The following is an 18,943-nucleotide window of genomic DNA, read 5'->3' on the forward strand; positions in this document are numbered from 1 at the left end:
TCTCCCATAACATTTACGGTTACTGTTGTACCAGTGAGCATATCTTACCAGGTCAGTCAGTCATTACTGTAGTTCACAACGTTCAGAGCTAGGTGAGACTGATGATAACTTTTCACTCGGTAGCACCAATAGCATCTTTGGGCACCACAAAAGCTAGGTAGTTAGGGATGAAGCTTCAGTGAGAACCAACGTGATTTTTTTTTCATGTTCTTAGACTAAAGTGTGCAGTGTCTTCAGAATTATGGTCTTACAGCCAAGCTCTGGAGTGTAGCCAATAGCATTGGCAATAGCCTTTGATGTCTAGGGGGATGTCTATGCTCTCTCTCTCTCTCTCTCTCTCTCTCTCTCTCTCTCTCTCTCTCTCTCTCTGTGTGTGTGTGTGTGTGTGTGTGTGTGTGTGTGTGTGTGTGTGCGCGCGCTTCTAAAGTAGTAGGTAGGTTTTCATATGAATTTCCTAAAGGTCTTTGGAGTTATTTATCTCTCCCTATATTACCTCCTTTACCTTGCCCTCCCATCCTCTACCCAAATTTAACACTTCCTAATCCATTACCCCCCCCTTTAAGTCTTTATACCATCGAGTTGTCTCTCTTGCCTGTTGAAGCTCCTCCCCTTCCCTCTCCCCAGATTTCCTGACCTGTAATGGGTGTTCCAAATGAAACACACATATCTGAAGATTCAGATAATCTTAATTTTCTTTTCTCTAAAAAACATCTTTTCTTCCTCCAGAGTTGAACTCCCACTCAGTTCAGAAGAATGGCTTCACTGGAGTCCCAAAAGCTTTTAATTCTTCTGTGGAAGAACTTTACTTTAAAGGTAAGTTGAACTCTGCATAGTATTGTTGCAACAGCTCAGAGATAGTAAAGGGTGATTCTCACATTGCAGTCACTGCCTTTTAATTTACACAGTTTTACTCTTCTCTGTTCCAGGGCTGGGGCTATCTATTCCAAACATAGACTCTACACAGAGTGAGGTCATAGCAGAATGTTACATGGGAGAGAGAACAATGACAGTCTATGAAATTTTGTCTCTCCCAGAGTGAAGCCTGACCTATTGGTCACCTATGTAATCTGAATGAAGTATCTTATTAACTTAATACATACAAATTGCCATTTGTTCAATCATTGCCTCTTGGAAAAACTAATGGTATTGTTCTTTCATTTTTTTTTTTTTTTTTAGAGGCGGAAGTTTGGAGCTTTGGTTTTCGAAATAATCCTGATGTTTATATTCAGTGTTGTACTTTTGGTAGCCCGCAAACTTCTTGCTGTAAAGAAGATGGAATCTTTCCATTATCCTGTTCAACCAATCAGTAATGTTTCTTCCTCCATTCAAGTTTTCACCTCTTCTTCTCATCCATGGGAATTGGCTTATGTGCCTTCCAACAGCATCATGGTACAGAATATTATTGAAAATGTGAAAAGGGATTTAAACTTCCATATGAAAGGTTAGTTTAAGATTTTCATAAATGCATATTATTTATTTTAGAAAAAATTTAAGTGGGCAATTATCTTCCACACAAAATACTACAGGATATCCTTATAACCAAGGGTCAACTTTCTAAGTATACTATTATAAAGCTGGTTAAACTTGAAGTTAAGTTCATATAAATTTTTTTCTATAACACCCCAAAAAAACCAAAGTAATATTTTAGCATTAGATGATCAATTGATGTTTTCCAAGTTATTATCCTGCTCTGTGATGCCAAGTCCTCATTGTTTCTGAATGATCTTTTAAACTCTGGGCAAGAATAGCATCAGGAGTATTGCTGTGTGCAGCAGGTACATACAGGATAAATACGTCTTTATTCTAAATTTGTGGTCAATTATTTAAAACATTATTGCACAATCCATAGAAGATTATATCTGAGTCCATTTTATTTAAGTATAAAAAAGTACCCGAGGCAGGTGGCATATAAAGAAAAGAAGTTTATTTAACACATAGTTTTGGAGGCAAAAAGAACAAGATTGGTGTCCCCACCTGGGGACCATCTTGGCTATATCACACTGTAATTGATGGCATTGTGATAGAAGCACTTTTGACAGAGAAGATCACATGGAGAGACAGGAGGCTACAAGATATACAAAGCAGGTCCAGGCCAGCTCTTTTCTAACCACCCTCTCACACAGGAGCTAACCTGGGTCCTGCAAAAGCTTCCTTAACCCTTCCCCAGAGCAGCCCCTCCAATGACTTAATTACTTTCACATGCACCTCTTCAAGCTTCTACCTCCTCCAAGGTGTGACAATGACAATGGAGCTACATACTCAAAGCATGTCCAGATCACCGCGTATTGGTTTAGAGGAGCTATGTAGAATTATTTTAAATTTCCACTTCCTCACTTACCTTCACACTCTCAGACCAATTTCTCCCATTTCTCATGAAGGCAAACACTATTAGAAATTGTGTGGACTTCCCTCTAGTACTGTCCCCTCTTTAAATAGTATACAGTCCAACTCCTCTGCCTCAGGAACATCAGAACCAGGGTCGGCTCCTAAATCTGTAACCTCAACCTTCCTTCTTTCTTAGAGCATGGCTGGCTATACCTTTGTTTTCCAAACAGCGCAGGAGTGACTCTTTTTTATGCAAACATAAATGAATACTCAGCCACCATACTCACTTAAATGTAGGCCTTTCAAAGGGTAAACTCAAGCAAGGTTTCCTAAGTTTACTAGATAGAAAATATGGGCTAAGATGATGGAGAATTCTTTAGAATGGACTGGTTTTTTGTTCATGGATTTGCTTTCAGAAATGAATGGAGAAAATTAGCTGAGGGAACTGGCTTCATGATAGTTCTGGTGAGATACAGAAACAGTGACTCCTGGAAGTACAGGGGACAAGTGTGGAGGAGAGTGTGTTTTGAGGTGTTTTCTCTGGTGAGAATGCCAGCCAGCACCATCAATAGAGTCAACAATGGAGCTTGTATTGCATGTCTTGGGGAATCAGGGATTTGTTGGAGGAAAAATCACACCAATAAAGCTATTGCAGTCTGAGGAGTAACACTACATGGCACATGGTTTTCACTGCAGCAGCTGTTTGATGTTCTGTTTACATCAACCATTCAATTCTAGGGAAATCTTTAGGGTATACAATGGACTGTGCACAAATGTACTGTATGCTGAATGACTACATTTTTGACTTAGGAAAATATAAATTACACATTTTCTAAGGTCAATCAGGTTGAATTTCAAAGTTCAATTCATTGATTGAAAATCTCAATTATTGAAATATACTCACCTCAAATATTAAAATCATGTATATTTTTAGTTCAGAGATTAAAATATTATGGAACCATAGCATGACACCTTTCCCCTAATTTCTTCTCACACTGGAACTTTCACAGCACTGGGAGACTTTGGTCAGCCAGCTTACCTCACAAGTGTTCATGGCTCCTATCTTCAGGTAGGAAGCGCTGTCATTCACTCCGCCTTTCTAGACTGTTCTTCTCTCTACAGTTACGGGGTTTTCTTCAGAAAGTGATTTTGAAGACTACATGAGGTCAAGTGCCAACTCTAAAAATGTTCTGGCTGCCATTGTGTTCGACCACAGCTTCACAAACAGTAATGACCCCCTGCCAAAGAAGGTGAGAAAGTTCTCCACAGACGTCTATGGCTGGGGGCTGGAGAGGTGGCTCAGTGGAAAAGAATACAAAGTGTACTGCTTTTCTGGAGGACCTGAGTTTAGTTCTTAACACTCACACTGGGCAGTTTATAACCACCTGTAACTCCAGCTCCAAGACTTCTGACATACCCATGTGCATATACACATACAAGTATACATAATTAAACATAAACATACAAGTATACATAATTTAAAAGTTTTTAAAAGAGAGGCCTCATAGCTGTACTCTGGTTTCCGGAGTTAATGAATCACACATATGCACTTAAAAATTAAGAGACTACCTTGCCCCTTGACCACAGCATGGATTTAGGTCCGATTCTAACTAATTCCAGTGTCTATTACTGTGCTAAGTAGGAAGGGATTGTATTTACTGCCTACCAGGCCTTCTCCACAAACTGGGGTCTTGGGAAATACAGACAGGTAAGGATATTACTTCTGCTGCTGCGTCCAAGGTGGTAGCAGCATGTACCCTGCTGATGCTGCTGGAGTAAGCACATGTTTCCTGGGTCAAAAAGCTTGCTATGACAAAGTGAGTGCATCTTCACAAATATGAAGACTGCCCCCCTTCCATTGGGTAAAGATCACAGGTAGATGCAGAATAATAAGTGAATATTCAAATGGAATTTCAAGACAGAAGTTCTAAGAACTTTTGGCATCGTCAAGGACGGATCCTATTCCTCAAGGAACTAAATGGTAGTTGAGAACACATGTGTCTTAGTTAGGGATCCTAGTGCTATGAGGAGACTCCATAACCATGGCAAAGGGAAACATTTAATTGAGGTGACAGCTTACAGTTTTAGAGGTTTAGTCTATCTAAACTATCATCATAGCAGGGAGCATGGCAGCTGGGAGTATGGCAGCATGCAGGCAGACATAGTGCCGGAAAGGTAGCTGAGAATTCTACATCTTGCAGGCAACAAGAAGTGAACTGTCACACTGGACAGAATCTTGAATATACATGTGAGACCTCAAAGCCCACCTCCACAGTGACACACTTCTTCCAACAAGGCCACACCTACTCCAACAAAGCCACACCTCCTAATAGTGTCACTCCTTTGGGGGCCATTTTCTTTCGAACCACTACAACATGTATTCACCAAGCCACACCGAATCAGGACATTTACAACACTGGGGATGATTCTGATAACTGCACCCAAAAAGGAGAGATGTAGACAATGCTTTGAATTTAACATCCCTGATACTGGAGGAAACGAACAGAGCATAGAATGTAGATGTGTAAAGAGCCCAAATTCTGCACTCAGGGTACAAGCAGCTGTCAACGGGAGGTAAAGTGGGGCCCGCAGTGAGTCATTGTTTTCTCTTCATTCTGTTTTGTCCCTTTGGTGCTTCTGCATGTCACCCCCCCCCCTCAAGTTATTGTCTCCTTGAGAGCTGATGTAGGCCCATCAGTGTATAGAAATGTTTCCAGCATAGCTTCAAAACTCCCCTGTTGGCCTCCATCTCAGTCTCCCCGGTCCTGTCTACCTGCTTGCCTTCCTCTGCTGGGCTCCACATTGTCCCCTGACCCCACAGCTTCTTGCCTCTTCCGCCCTCCCAAAGTATTCTAAATGTATCATGATCACCAAATTTGAACTTCACATTAGTAAATATATCATTGACTAGGACATGAGCTCTCCAAGAAGCAGCAACTGTCCTTGAATGTTAAGTAATCCCTCAAATGTTTGTATTGAAACTTCAACATCTGGTTAATTACTCACACCTGCCTGTCCCTGCTAATGTAACCAGTTTCTCTGGTCTGATTCTTAAAATTATCTATTTGTTTGTCTCAGAAAGGGTTTTTGGCCTAACATAATGTACCCTGAAGTTTACTCAGCTCTCTAAGATTAGTAATCTTTTCTTTCAGGGATTATGCAACTTCCCTCATTTCTATCTTAACTCCTTCCTTCTCTGTCCTCCTCAACCACTTTTAGGAAAGGAGGAGATTTGTCTTTAGGAATAGTTGGCTAACATAAAGGGAATATAAATTTATATTCCTTTTTGGAATATCTCATTTCGGTATGCATGTCAGACGTCCTCCTAGGGAAATGCATTCTTAATATTCATGAGTTCCTGCTGCACTTGATTACTACAAACCCACAGCAAAAATCTAACTGTTATTAATACTTCAAAATATCTCACACGTGATGTGCCACATGACAGGTTTGCTGTCACTTTCTGAAGTCCAGAACTTACGCAGATACTCACCTATATACCCTCAGAATTTCATATTCCTGATACACTATGTCATTTGTTTCTGATTCTTGCCATGTTTTTCTTTTATTGCTCTCTCTCTGCATATATATATAAAATTTGTTTCTATTGCTCCTCCTAGGTAAAATATCACCTGCGTTTTAGTAATATTAAAAAGAACATGAATGCTAATGCATATTTTCAAGAGCACAGCTGGTTTACAAACTTTCTCTTTCCGCCTGGTCATCTTGAGGGACCCAGAAACCTATTTGATGAAGACGGAGGCAGTCCTGGTGAGCATATGTTTAACCTATTTATCTTATTATCTCATTGCATTGTAAGAGGGGCAGATTCATGTTTCTTCAGTCCTGTGGTGAAAAGTGTTTAATCAATCAATTAATTTCAATACATTTTAAATTAAAATAGAATTGCATCACTTTCCCCTGTTTCTTTTCTCCCTCCCACCCCTTTCAGGTAAGGTCCCTCCAACCCCTCCCATTGGCCCCACTCTCAAACTGATATCTTCATTTTCTCTGATTATTATTGTTTTAGATAGATAGATAGATAGACAGACAGACAGATAGAGGCAAGCTGGTGTGGCCATTTTAATATCTAACAAAATAAACTTCAGAAAAGATTGGGAAGGACATTACATATTCATCAAAGGAAAAATCTACCAAGATGACATTTCAATTCTTAACATCCATGCCCCAAACATAAGCACATTTAAGTTCATAAATGAAACACTACTATACCTTAAATCACATTTTGACCCTCACACATGGAGAGTGGGAGACTTCAATGCCCCACTCTAACCAATAGACAGGTCATCCAGACAGAAACCAAACAGAGAAATGCTGAAGCTAATAGACATTATAAACCAAATGGACCTAACAGGTATTTTTAAAACGTTTTACCCAAACACAAGAGAATATACTTTCTCTGAACCTCATGAAACTTCCTCGAAAATTGATCACATACTCAGATACAAAGCAAATCTCAACAGATAAAAGCAAATAATTCCCTGCATCCTATCAGACCACCAAGAATTAAAGATGGAAATCAACAAAGGAAACAACAGAAAGCTAACAAATTCACAGAAACTAAATAACTCTCTACTAAATGAAAAATGAGTCAAGACATAAATAAAGAAATTAAGGAATTCCTAGAGTTGAATGAAAATAAATGTACATCATATCCATTTATGGGACATAATGAAAGCAGAAGAGGAAATCACAGAAATAAGTGCCCACATTTAAAAAACAAACAAACAAACAAACAAAAACAAAACAAAACAAAAAACTGGAGAGATCTCATGCTAGCAACTTAACAGCTCATCTAAAAGCTCTAGAACATAAAGAAGAAATCATGCCCTAAAGGAGTAGATGGCAAGAAATAATCAAATTGAGGGCAGAAGTCAATAGAATAGAAACAAATAGAATAATACAAAGAATTAACATGAGAGAGGCAACTGCCCCTGGGTCACACCGCTGGACACAGGCCATCCCAGGAGGACCTGACCAACTTGGCCCCAGTTTCCTGCCAATTGGCAGGCCCTTCGGGAAGGCTACCCTTTTCCAAGACTGCAGGCAGACACTGCAGTCTCCACACCCTGCCCAAACACCCATCTGCCAGAGACCCCAGCCACTTCCTGAGAATCAGAGACCAGCCCTGGAACTCCCATCTGGACAAAATAAGGAGACATCAGGGACTTCCCAAGACTCAGAGTCCAGCCCCCCAGCTCCTATCTGGCCAGCACTCTCATCTGGACCAGCGATCCCATCTGGCCCAGAGCTTCCATCTGGACCAGAGAGAGGCTCCCTAAATCTGTCAGCTCTCTCTGGACCAACTACACTGATAAGACCAAGAATGAACACAAGAGGAGATGGGCAGACCTCAAGGCAGAAGTACATACAACAAAATAAAGAGCAATACAGCATCACCAGAACCTAGCCCTTCTCCAACAGCTAGACCTGAACATCACAGAATGGAAGAAGAAGAAGAAAACAACCTTATAAGTAACATCATGAAGAGGCTAGAGCCTTATATAGAAGAAATCAAAAACAAAGTAGAGGAACAGACAAACAAAAACTGGGAAGAACGCTATAAAAAACTAGAGGAAAGGACAATTAAAGCAGAAGAAAACAATAAATCCTTGAATGAAAATCATGAAAAAGCAAGGGAGACAATCCAAGACCTGAAGAGGGAAATAGAAAAAATGAAGAAGACACTAGCAGAAGGAATGTTGGAAATAGAAAATCTGAGTAAACAAACAGGAACTTCAGAGGCAAGTATAACCAACAGAATGCAAGAGATGGAAGAGAGGAACTCTGGTGTTGAAGATACAGTAGAAGAAATAGATTCACCAGTCAAAGAAAACACTAAAACCAACAAAGTCATGACTCAAAATGTCCAAGAAATTTGGGACACCATGAAAAGACCAAACCTACGAATAATAGGGATAGAGGAAGGAGAAGAATACCAACTCAAAGGCACAGAAAATATATTTAACAAGATCATAGAAGAAAACTTTCCCAACTTAAAGAAGGAAATGCCTATGAAGATACAAGAAGCCTATAGAACACCAAACAGACTAGACCCCCCCCAAAAAAGTCCCCTCGCCACATAATAATTAAACAACTAAATGTACAGAATAAAGAAAGAATATTAAGGGCAGCAAAGGAAAAAGGCCAAGGGATTTATAAAGGCAAACCCATCAGAATAAGACCCGAATTCTCGATGGAGACTTTGAAAGCCAGAAGGACCTGGACAGATATAATGCAGACACTAAGAGACCATGGATGCCAGCCTAGACTAATATACCCAACAAAACTTTCAATCATCATAGAAGGAGTGAACAAGACCTTCCAAGACAAAACCAGATTTAAACAATACTTATCCACAAACCCAGCCCTACAGAAAGCACTAAAAGGAAAATTCCAACCTAAGGAAGGCAGATACACCCATGAAAACACAGGCAATAGATAACACCACAGCAGTAAACCCCAAAGAAGAGAAGTACACACACACTACCACCAAAAAATAAAAATAACAACAGGAACGAACAATCACTGGTCATTAATATCCCTTAATATCAATGGACTTAATTCACCTATAAAAAGACACAGACTGACAGAATGGATATGAAAACAGGACCCATCTTTCTGCTGCATACAAGAAACACACCTCAAATTCAAAGACAGATACCTCCTAAGAATAAAAGTCTGGGAAGAGACTTTCCAATCAAATGGTCTTAAGAAGCAAGCTGGTGTAGCCATCCTAATATCCAGCAAAATAGACTTCAAACTAAAATCAATCAAAAGAGATGATGAATATTGGTGAAATTATTAAGGCCACTCCACGTAGTTAAAAGGGAGGTTTATTTTGTGGGGTAACTTACAAATGAAGGGGTAGGTTGCAGGGTCTGGCAAAGGTATAGCACAGTCCGGTGGTGTTCTCTGGAGAACTCTGCTCGGTCTACCTCCAGCGTCTAGGGTCCCGGAACCAAGAGAGACCTCCTCGCCTCCTCTTGATCCTTGGTCTTCCGCTTCCTCCTCCACCCTGCCTTGTGGGCGTGACCATTACCGAAGCCTCAAAGGGGGTTGGAACTTCCAGGCCAATGCTGGGATGGCTATCCACTACAGATGAAGGACATCACATACTCATTGCAGGAAAGATCCACCAAGATGAAGTCTCAATTCTGAACATTTATGCCTCAAACACAAGGGCACCCACATATGTAAAAGAAACATTACTAAAGCTTAAATCACATATAAAACCCCACACATTAATAGTGGGAGACTTCAACACCCCACTTTCACCTCTGGACAGATGGGCCAAATCGAAACTTAACAGAGACATAATGGTCTTAACTGATGTTATGGCTCAAATGGACTTAATCGATATCTACAGAACATTCCACCCAAACAAAAAAGAATATACCTTCTTCTCAGCACCCCATGGAACCTTCTCTAAAATCGACCACATACTTGGCCACAAAGCAAATCTCAACAGATACAAAAACAATTGGGATAACCTCCTCTGTTCTATCAGACCACCATGGTTTAAAGTTAGATTTCAACAACAACAACAAAAAAAAAAACTACAGAAATCCTACAACCTCGTGGAAACTGAACAATGCTCAACTGAATCACCAATGGGTTAAGGAAGAAATCAAGAAAGAAATTAAAGACTTCCTAGAGGTCAATGAAAATGAATACACCACATACCCAAACTTATGGGACACTATGAAAGCAGTGCTAAGAGGGAAATTCATAGCACTGAATGCACATACAAAGAAGCTGGAGAAATCTCACACTGGTGACTTGACAGCACAACTGAAAGCCCTTGAACAGGAAGAAGCAAAGTCTCCCAGGAAGAACAGATGCCAGGAAATTACCAAATTGAGAGCTGAAATCAATAAAATAGAAATAAAGAGAACAATACAAAGGATTAATGAAACAAAGAGTTGGTTCTTTGAGAAGATCAACAAGATAGACAAGCCCTTATCCACACTAACCAAAAGACAGAGAGAGAGCATCCAAATTAACAAAATCAGAAATGAAAGGGGGGACATAACAACAATGAGGAAATCCAGAGAATCATCAGGTCATACTTCAAAAACGTCTACTCCACAAAACTGGAAAATCTAAAAGAAATGGATAATTTTCTGGATAGGTACCACATACCTAAGCTAAATCAAGACCAGAGAAACCATTTAAATAGTCCAATAACCCCTAAGGAAATAGAAATAGAATTAGTCATTAAAAGTCTCCCAACCAAAAAAAGCCCTGGACCTGATGGTTTCACTGCAGAATTCTACCAGATCTTCAAAGAAGACTTAATACCAATACTCTTTAAATTGTTCCACACAATAGAAGCAGAAGGAATATTACCAAACTCCTTCTATGAGATTACAATTACCCTGATTCCCAAACCAAACAAAGATGCAACAAAGAAAGAGAACTACAGACAAATCTCCCTCATGAACATTGATGCAAAAATATTCAATAAAATTCTGGCAAACAGACTCCAAGAACACATCAAAACAGTTATCCACCATGATCAAGTAGGCTTCATCCCAGGGATGCAAGGATGGTTCAACATACGAAAGTCCGTCAATGTAATACACCATATAAACAAACTCAAAGAAAAAAACCATATGATCATCTCACAAGATGCAAAAAGGCATTTGACAAAATCCAACACCCCTTCATGATAAAGGTCTTGGAGCGATCAGGAATACAGGGAACATACCTAAACATAATAAAGGCAATCTATAGCAAGCCAACAGCCAACATCAAATTAAATGGAGAGAACTCAAAGCAATACCACTAAACTCAGGAACAAGGCAAGGCTGTCCCCTCTCCCCATACTTATTCAATATAATACTTGAAGTTCTAGCCAGAGCTATAACACAACATAAGGAGATTAAGGGGATGTAAATTGGAAAGGAAGAATTCAAGCTTTCCCTATTTGCAGATGACATGATAGTATACATGACTGACCCCAAAATTCAACCAAGGAACTGATACAGCTAATAAAAACTTTCAGCCTCATAGCAGGATACAAGATCAACTCAAAAAAAAAAATCAGTAGCCCTCCTATATACAGTAGACAAACAGGCTGAGAAGGAAATCAGAGATACATCACCCTTTACAATAGCCACAAATGATATAAAATACCTTGGGGTTACTCTAACTAAGCATGTGAAGGACCTATATGACAAGAACTTTAAGTCCCTGAAAAAAGAAATTGAAGAAGATGTCAGAAAATGGAAAGATCTCCCATGCTCATGGATAGGCAGGATTAACATAGTAAAAATGGCGATCTTACCAAAAGCAATCTACAGCTTCAATGCATTCCCCATCAAAGTACCAACACAATTCTTCACAGACCTGGAAAGAATAATATTCAACTTTCTATGGAAAAACAAAAAACCCAGGATAGCCAAAAGAATCCTGTGCAATAAAACATCCTCTGGAGGCATCATGATCCCTGACCTCAAGCTCTACTATAGAGCTACCATAACAAAAACAGCTTGGTACTGGCATAAAAACCAACATGTGAACCAATGGAATCGAATTGAAAACCCTGACATTAACCCGCACACCTACGAACATATAATTTTTGACAAAAAAGCCAAAAATGTACAATGGAAAAGAGAAAGCCTCTTCAAGAAATGGTGCTGGCATAACTGGATGTCAATGTGTAGAAGGCTGCAAATAGATCCATATCTGTCACTGTGCACAAAACTTAAATCCAAGTGGATCAAAGACCTCAACATAAATCCAGTTGCTCTGAACTTGATAGAAGAGAAAGTAGGAAGTACTCTTGAATGCATTGGCACCAGAGATCACTTTATAAATATAACACCAGTAGCACAGACACTGAGATAAACAATCAATCAATGGGACCTGTTGAAACTGAGAAGCTTTTGTAGAGCAAAGGACACGGTCAACAAGACAAAGTGACAGCCTACAGAATGGGAAAAGGTCTTCACCAACCCCACATCTGACAGAGGGCTGATATCCAGAATATATAAAGAACTCAAGAAATTAGACATCAAAATGCCCAACAGTCCAATTAAGAAATGGGCTATAGAACTCAACAGAGAATTCTCCACAGAGGAAGTTCAAATGGCTGAAAGACATTTAAGGAATTGCTCAACATCCCTAATTATCTGGGAAATGCAAATCAAAATGACTCTGAGATACCACCTTACACCTGTCAGAATGGCTAAGATCAAAAGCACAGAAGACAGCTTATGCTGGAGAGGATGTGGAGCAAGGGGAACTCTCTTCCACTGCTGGTGGGAATGCAAGCGTGTATAGCCACTTTGGAAATCAATATGGCGCTTCCTTAGAAAATTGGGAATCCATCTCCCCCAAGACCCAGCTATAGCACTCTTGGGCACATACCCAAGGAATGCTCAATCATACCACAAGGGCATTTGCTCAGCTATGTTCATATCAGCATTGTTTGTAATAGCCAGAACCTGGAAACAACCTAGATGCCCTTCAACTGAAGAATGGATAAAGAAAATACAGTACATATACACAATGGAGTACTACTCAGCAGAGAAAAACAATGACATCATGAGGTTTGCACGCAAATGGATGGATCTAGAAAAAATCATCCTGAGTGAGGTAACCCAGACTCAGAAGGACAAACATGGTATGTACTCACTCATAGGCGGATATTAGATATTAGATGTAAAACAAAGATGACTAGACTGCTACACAACTCCAGGGAGGCTACCTAGAAAACGGGACCCTAGGAAAGACCCAGGGATCACCCAATGACAGAGAAATGGATGAGATCTACATGAACAACCTGGATGACAGTGGGAGTAATGAAGGGCAAGATTTGAGGGAAAGAAAGCTTAGGGGAGCAGGAGATCCCAGCTGGATCAAGTACAGAAAGGGAGAATGAGGAATAACAGACCATGATAAATGAAGACCACATGAGTACAGGAATAGGCAGAGTGCTCGAGAAGTCCCCAGAAATCCACAATGATACATCCTCTGTAGACTGCTGGCAATGGTCGAGAGAAAGCCTGATCTGACCTAGTCTGGTGATCAGATGGCTAAACACCTTAACTGTCGTGCTGGAACTCTCGTCCAATAACTGATGGAAGTGGATGCAGAGATCCTCAGCCAGGCCCCAGGTGGAGCTCCAGGTGTCCAACTGTGGAGAAAGAGGAGGGACTGCAAGAGCGTGAATTGTTGAATCCAAGATTGCAAAAAGCACAGGGACAAATAGCCAATCGAAAGAAAGAACATGAATTATGAACCAATAGCTATGGAGCCCCCAGCTAGATCAGGCCCTCCGGATAAGTGAGACAATTGAACAGCTTGATCTGTTTGGGAGGCATCCAGGCTGTGGGACCAGGACCTGTCCTTAGTGCTTGAGCTGGCTGTTTGGAACCTTGGGCTTACACAGGGACACATGCTCAGCCTGGAAGGAGGGGACAGGACCTTCCTGTACTGAATCCACCAGGTTTAAATGAATCCCCAGGGGTGTCTTGGTCCTGGAGGACATGGGAATGGAGGGGAGGCGCTTGGGGGAAGGTGGGGGGGGGGGTGGGAGGGGGGAGGACAGGGGAACTGATGTATAAAATTAAAACACATAATAATAAGTTTTTTTTAAAAGAATTAACATAACAAAGAGTTGGTTCTTTAAGAAAATCAACAAGATGGACCAACCCTTATCCAAACTAACTAAAATAGGAAGAGAGAGTATCTAAATTAATAAAATCAGAAACAAAAAGGGAGATATAACAACAGATACTGAGGAAAACCAAAGACTCATAAGAACATACTTTAAAAACTTGTCCTCCACCAAATTGGAAAATTTTTAAAAATGGATAATTTTCTTAATAGGTATCACTTACCAAAGTCAAATCAAGGTCAAATAAACAACTTCACATACTTATAATTACTTGGTGTAGCACAAATTGTTAGAAGGTCTTATTAATAAAAACAAACCTGGAGCCAGGTATTGGGGTGAATGCTGGAAGACCAGAGAAGCAGAACAAGCCACAGCTTCCTCACCTGGCCAGTCCCTCAGCTGATCTTGTTTCCTCAGCCTGGAAGCTTCTCAGTCATTATCCAGAATGAATCTCAGGTGAACTGTTTCTCAAGAGCCTAAAAGCTTAACCAGGCTCTAGTTCCTGGTCCTCACCTTTCTGCTTTCTGCCATCATTTCCTGGGATTAAAGATTCTTGTTACCATGCCTAGCTGCTTCTAGTGTGGCTTTGAACTCACAGAGATCCAGACAGAGCTCTGCCTCTGGAATGCTAGGATTAAAGGTGTGTGTAACATTTCCTGGCCTCTATATTTGTCTAGTGGCTGTTCTGTTCTCTGACCCCAGTTAAGTTTATTAGGATGCACAATATTTTGGGGAACACAATATCACCACAACCTAGTGAAATAGAAAGTCATTAAAATTCTCTCAACTAAAAAAAGCCCAGGGCTTGATGGTTTTTCTCATTTTATTTTATTTTTATCTTTTCCTCTCTCTCATTCTCTCTCTCTCTCTCTCTCTCTCTCCCCCCACACACACACACACACAGGGTTTCTCTGTGTAGCTCCGGCTGTCCTATAACTCGCTCTGTAGACCAGGATGGCCTCTAACTCAGAGATCCATCTTCCTCTGCCTCTGCCTCTGCCTCCTGAGTGCTGGGATTAAAGGCATGTGCCACCACCACCCAGGTGGGCATGATGGTTTTAATGCAGAATTCTATCAGACTTTCAAAGAAGAGTTATCATCACTATTCTTCAAATTATTCCACACAATAGAACCAGAAAGAACATTGTCCATTCATTTTATGAGACCATAGTTACCCTGATACACAAACCACATAAATACCCAACAAAGAAAGAGAATTACAGACCAGTTTCCCTTATGAACTTAGATGTAGAAATTCTCAGGAAAATACTTGCAAACTGAATCCAAGAACACATTAAAAAATCATCCACCATGGTCAGGTAGGCTTCATTCCAGAGATGCAGGGATGGATCAACATATATAAATTGATATATTATAAGCCATATAAATACTTTAAAAGACAAAAACCACATTAGATGCCAAAAAGGTCTTTGACAAAATCCAACACCCTTTCATGATAAAAGTCTTGCAAAGATCAGGGATACAAGGGACTTACCTCAACATAATAATTACAGTTTACAAGCCTATAGCTAACATCAACTTAAATGGAGAGAAACTCAAAGCAGTTCCACTAAAATCAAGAATGAGACAAGGTGTCCACTCTTTCCATACCTATTCAATATAGTACTTGAAGTCTAAGCTAGAGCAATAAGACAACTGAAGGAGATCAAAGGGATACAAATTGGAAAGAAAGAAGTATCTTTATCTGCAGATGATATGACAGTATACGTAAGTGACCCTAAAAATCCACTGGGAAGCTCCTACAGTTGATGCTTTCAACAATGTAGCTAGATATAAAATTAACTTACAAAAATCAGTAGCCATCTTATATACATACAACAAATGGTCTAAGAAAGAAATCAGGGAAATAACACCTTTTATAATATCGTCAAATAATATAAAATAACTGAGGTATCTCTAACAAAGCAAGTGAAAGACTTGTATGAAAAAAAACTATAAGACACTAAAGAAAGAAATTGAAGAAGCCATCAGAATATGGAAGTGTTTCCCATGCTTATTGATCAGTAGTATTAATATAGTAAAAATGACCATCCTACCAAAAGCAATCTACAAATTGAATGAAATTCCCATCAAAATTCCAACACAATTCTTCACAAATCTCAAATGGACAATTTTCAGTTTCATAGGAAACACAAAACCCAGGTGTAGATGAACAGTCTTATTAAATAAGAAACACAGAGCCAATTGCAGAGTTAAAAGCCCAAGAGATCAGAGCAATAGCTAAAAGCTAAAAACCCTTTCTTACCCTCACTGCCTCTGCTGTCCTTCCCCTCAGCAAAGAGGCCTACTTCCTGTGTGTCTGTCCTTTTATTTACTTTCTGTTCAGCCTTCTCATTGGTTATAAACCCAACCACATGACCTCCTCATCACTGCCTGTCTATACAGACCTCCAGGTCTTCTAAGGCTGGTATTGCGATTAAAGGTGTGTGTCCTCATGCTGGCTGTATCCTTGAACACACAGAGATCCGCCTAGCTCTGCCTCCCAAGTACTGGGATTAAAGGCATGTGCCACTACCACCCAGCTTCTGCTATGGCTTGCTATTAGCTCTGACCCCCAGGCAACTTTATTTATTAACATACAGATAAAATCACATTTCAGTACAAATAAAATATCACCATACCCAGGACAGCTAAAACAATATTGAATAATTAAAGAACTGCTAGAGTTATCACCATCCCTAATCTCAAGTTGTACTACAGAGCTATGGTAATAAAAACAACATGATATTGGCACACACACACACACACACACACACACACACACACACACACAAAACAAAACAAAAACAAAAACAAATATGTTCATCAATGGAGTTGAATTGCAGACTCAAATACAAATCAACACACCTATGAAGACATGATTTTTTTATAAAGAAGCCAGAAATACACACTGGAAAAAAAGACAGCATCTTTAATAAATGATGCTGGTCAAACTGGATGGTTTGCTTGTAGAAGAATCCAAATAGAGCCATACTTATCACTTTGAACAAAACTCAATTCCAAGTGGATCAAAGACCTCAACATAAAACCAGATACACTGAATCTGATAGAAAAGAAAGCGGCCAATAGCCTTGAACTCGTTGGCATAGGGGATGACTTTCTGAACAGAACACTGTTACCACAGGCACTAAAATCAACAATTAATACACAGGACCTCATGAAAAGCTTCACCCCATTGTTGAAGACTACACTTACACGACGCATTGAACATGGATAAGTCAAGCTAATGCCTACATAGATCCTTCACTCCTAAGTGGTAGCATCTTTGGTATAGGAAGGTACAGTTAACATCACTAAAGGAGAAACCTAAACTGCCACCCAGTCACAAACCGTTTGATCTACAATGGTGTCCTGACTGTGGGATATGCTAGTGCAATGGTGGAACAAAGCTTTTAGGAGTAACCAACTAATATCTGATTTGACTTAAGGCCCAGTCCAGGAGATAAAATCTATACTCAGCACTGCTTGAGTGACCAAGAACCTAAGACTAGATAGCCTAGGAACTTATGATAAAACAAAATACTACTCACTTAACTCCTAATGACCTCCTGCTATATTCATAGATCAATGCCCTGCTCTGCCAATCAGAGAAGCTTTCTCCTAAAGCAGATAGGAACAAATACAGAGAGACCCACAGACAGATATCATGCATAAGCAGAAACCTTGGGATACTCTGCTGTAAACGGGATGTCTCCATCAGATCCCTCACCTCAGGGCTCAAGGACTCCATGGAACAGGAGGTGGTATGAGTGTAAGAGACAAAGGGGATAGAGGGCACTAAAAAATCAAGGCCCTCTAAATCAACAAGATTGACATGCATATGAACTCACAGAGACTTGGCAACATGCACAGGGCCTATATGGGCCTATACCAGATGGAGTCTTAGAGTGGAAAGGAGAAATGGACACATGCCTCCATCACTAACCCATAAGCAGTCTCCAACTGATAACCATTTGCAAATGAAAATTTAGTTGCCTACAAAGGAGTCTATGGGTAAAACAAACTACTCTTAAGGGTAGGCTGCAGGCCCAGCCATAGATGGTCAACAAAATATCAATGGCATCTTGGGGGGGGGGGGTGTCTCATAATGTCATATCAGGGCTTTTTGTTTTTTCTAAAATTTTGCCTTATTTACACACACACACAAAATATATATATTTCCAGATGAGTGTTTTTATTGGATTTCTGAGTGTGCGAATGAGTGGGTCTCTGATTCTTGGGCCTTCTCTTGGGTTCTTTCCCTTCTGTTTGTCTTGTTCTATTCTGATGTGTTAGTTTTGTTTTATCTTATTATATTATATTTTTATTTTATTATTACTCCTTAGAAGCCTGTGTGTTTTCTGATGAGTGGTGACAGAAAAGATATAGATTTGGATGTGGGGGGAGATGAGGAGTGACTGGTAAGAGCAGAGGGAGGGGAAACAGTAATCACGATATTTTCTATGAGGGAAACATATCTATTTTTGATTTAAAAAAAAAGCGGGGGGGGGGGGGGGGGACATGAGCAGTTTCCATAGATGAGAGGAGAGCACGTCAGCTTACTAAGTAAGTGCAATGCATCATCATTCTGTGCAGGAAACTGGAACAGAGAAGGGACACTGAGGAAAACACTTGGTGAAATGCAAACGGAGCTTATGTATTATACATAGTATTGCACCTGTGTTAGGTTCTCAGTTTTGAGAACTGTGCTGTGATAACAGCATCTGAGGCTAAGGAAACATGATACATGGTCAACAGCAGTTTTCCTCAGTCTTTGTATTTATTGCCCCTCTAAGAGCCTTTGGGGACTTTAAAAACCTAGCCCTTCCCTCTCATGAAATTTCAACATCACAGAGATATTTCTGTTTATACAGGATGGCATGGGGTGATCCAACCTCCCTTTGATGATGCATGGCATACAGAAACCCTCTGTACTGCTTTTGTAATTTTCCATCGTATTGATTTTTC

General features: G+C 40.0%; 1 protein-coding gene across 1 annotated transcript in view; it reads left to right on the plus strand.

The window, feature by feature from the left end:
* The first annotated feature begins 753 nt into the window (after nucleotides 1-753).
* LOC118576013 (ATP-binding cassette sub-family A member 3-like) overlaps nucleotides 754-18,943 on the plus strand; it is a 100,936-nt gene continuing 82,746 nt past the window's right edge. Inside the window, exons 1-4 of the mRNA XM_036176407.1 lie at nucleotides 754-813; nucleotides 1,177-1,441; nucleotides 3,448-3,575; nucleotides 5,946-6,096. Of these exons, the coding sequence (XP_036032300.1) occupies nucleotides 754-813; nucleotides 1,177-1,441; nucleotides 3,448-3,575; nucleotides 5,946-6,096 (604 nt within the window). The remainder of the gene's footprint in view (nucleotides 814-1,176; nucleotides 1,442-3,447; nucleotides 3,576-5,945; nucleotides 6,097-18,943) is intronic.

The sequence above is a fragment of the Onychomys torridus genome, chromosome 1 (genome assembly GCF_903995425.1).
Source record: "Onychomys torridus chromosome 1, mOncTor1.1, whole genome shotgun sequence".
Taxonomy (NCBI): Eukaryota; Metazoa; Chordata; class Mammalia; order Rodentia; family Cricetidae; genus Onychomys; species Onychomys torridus.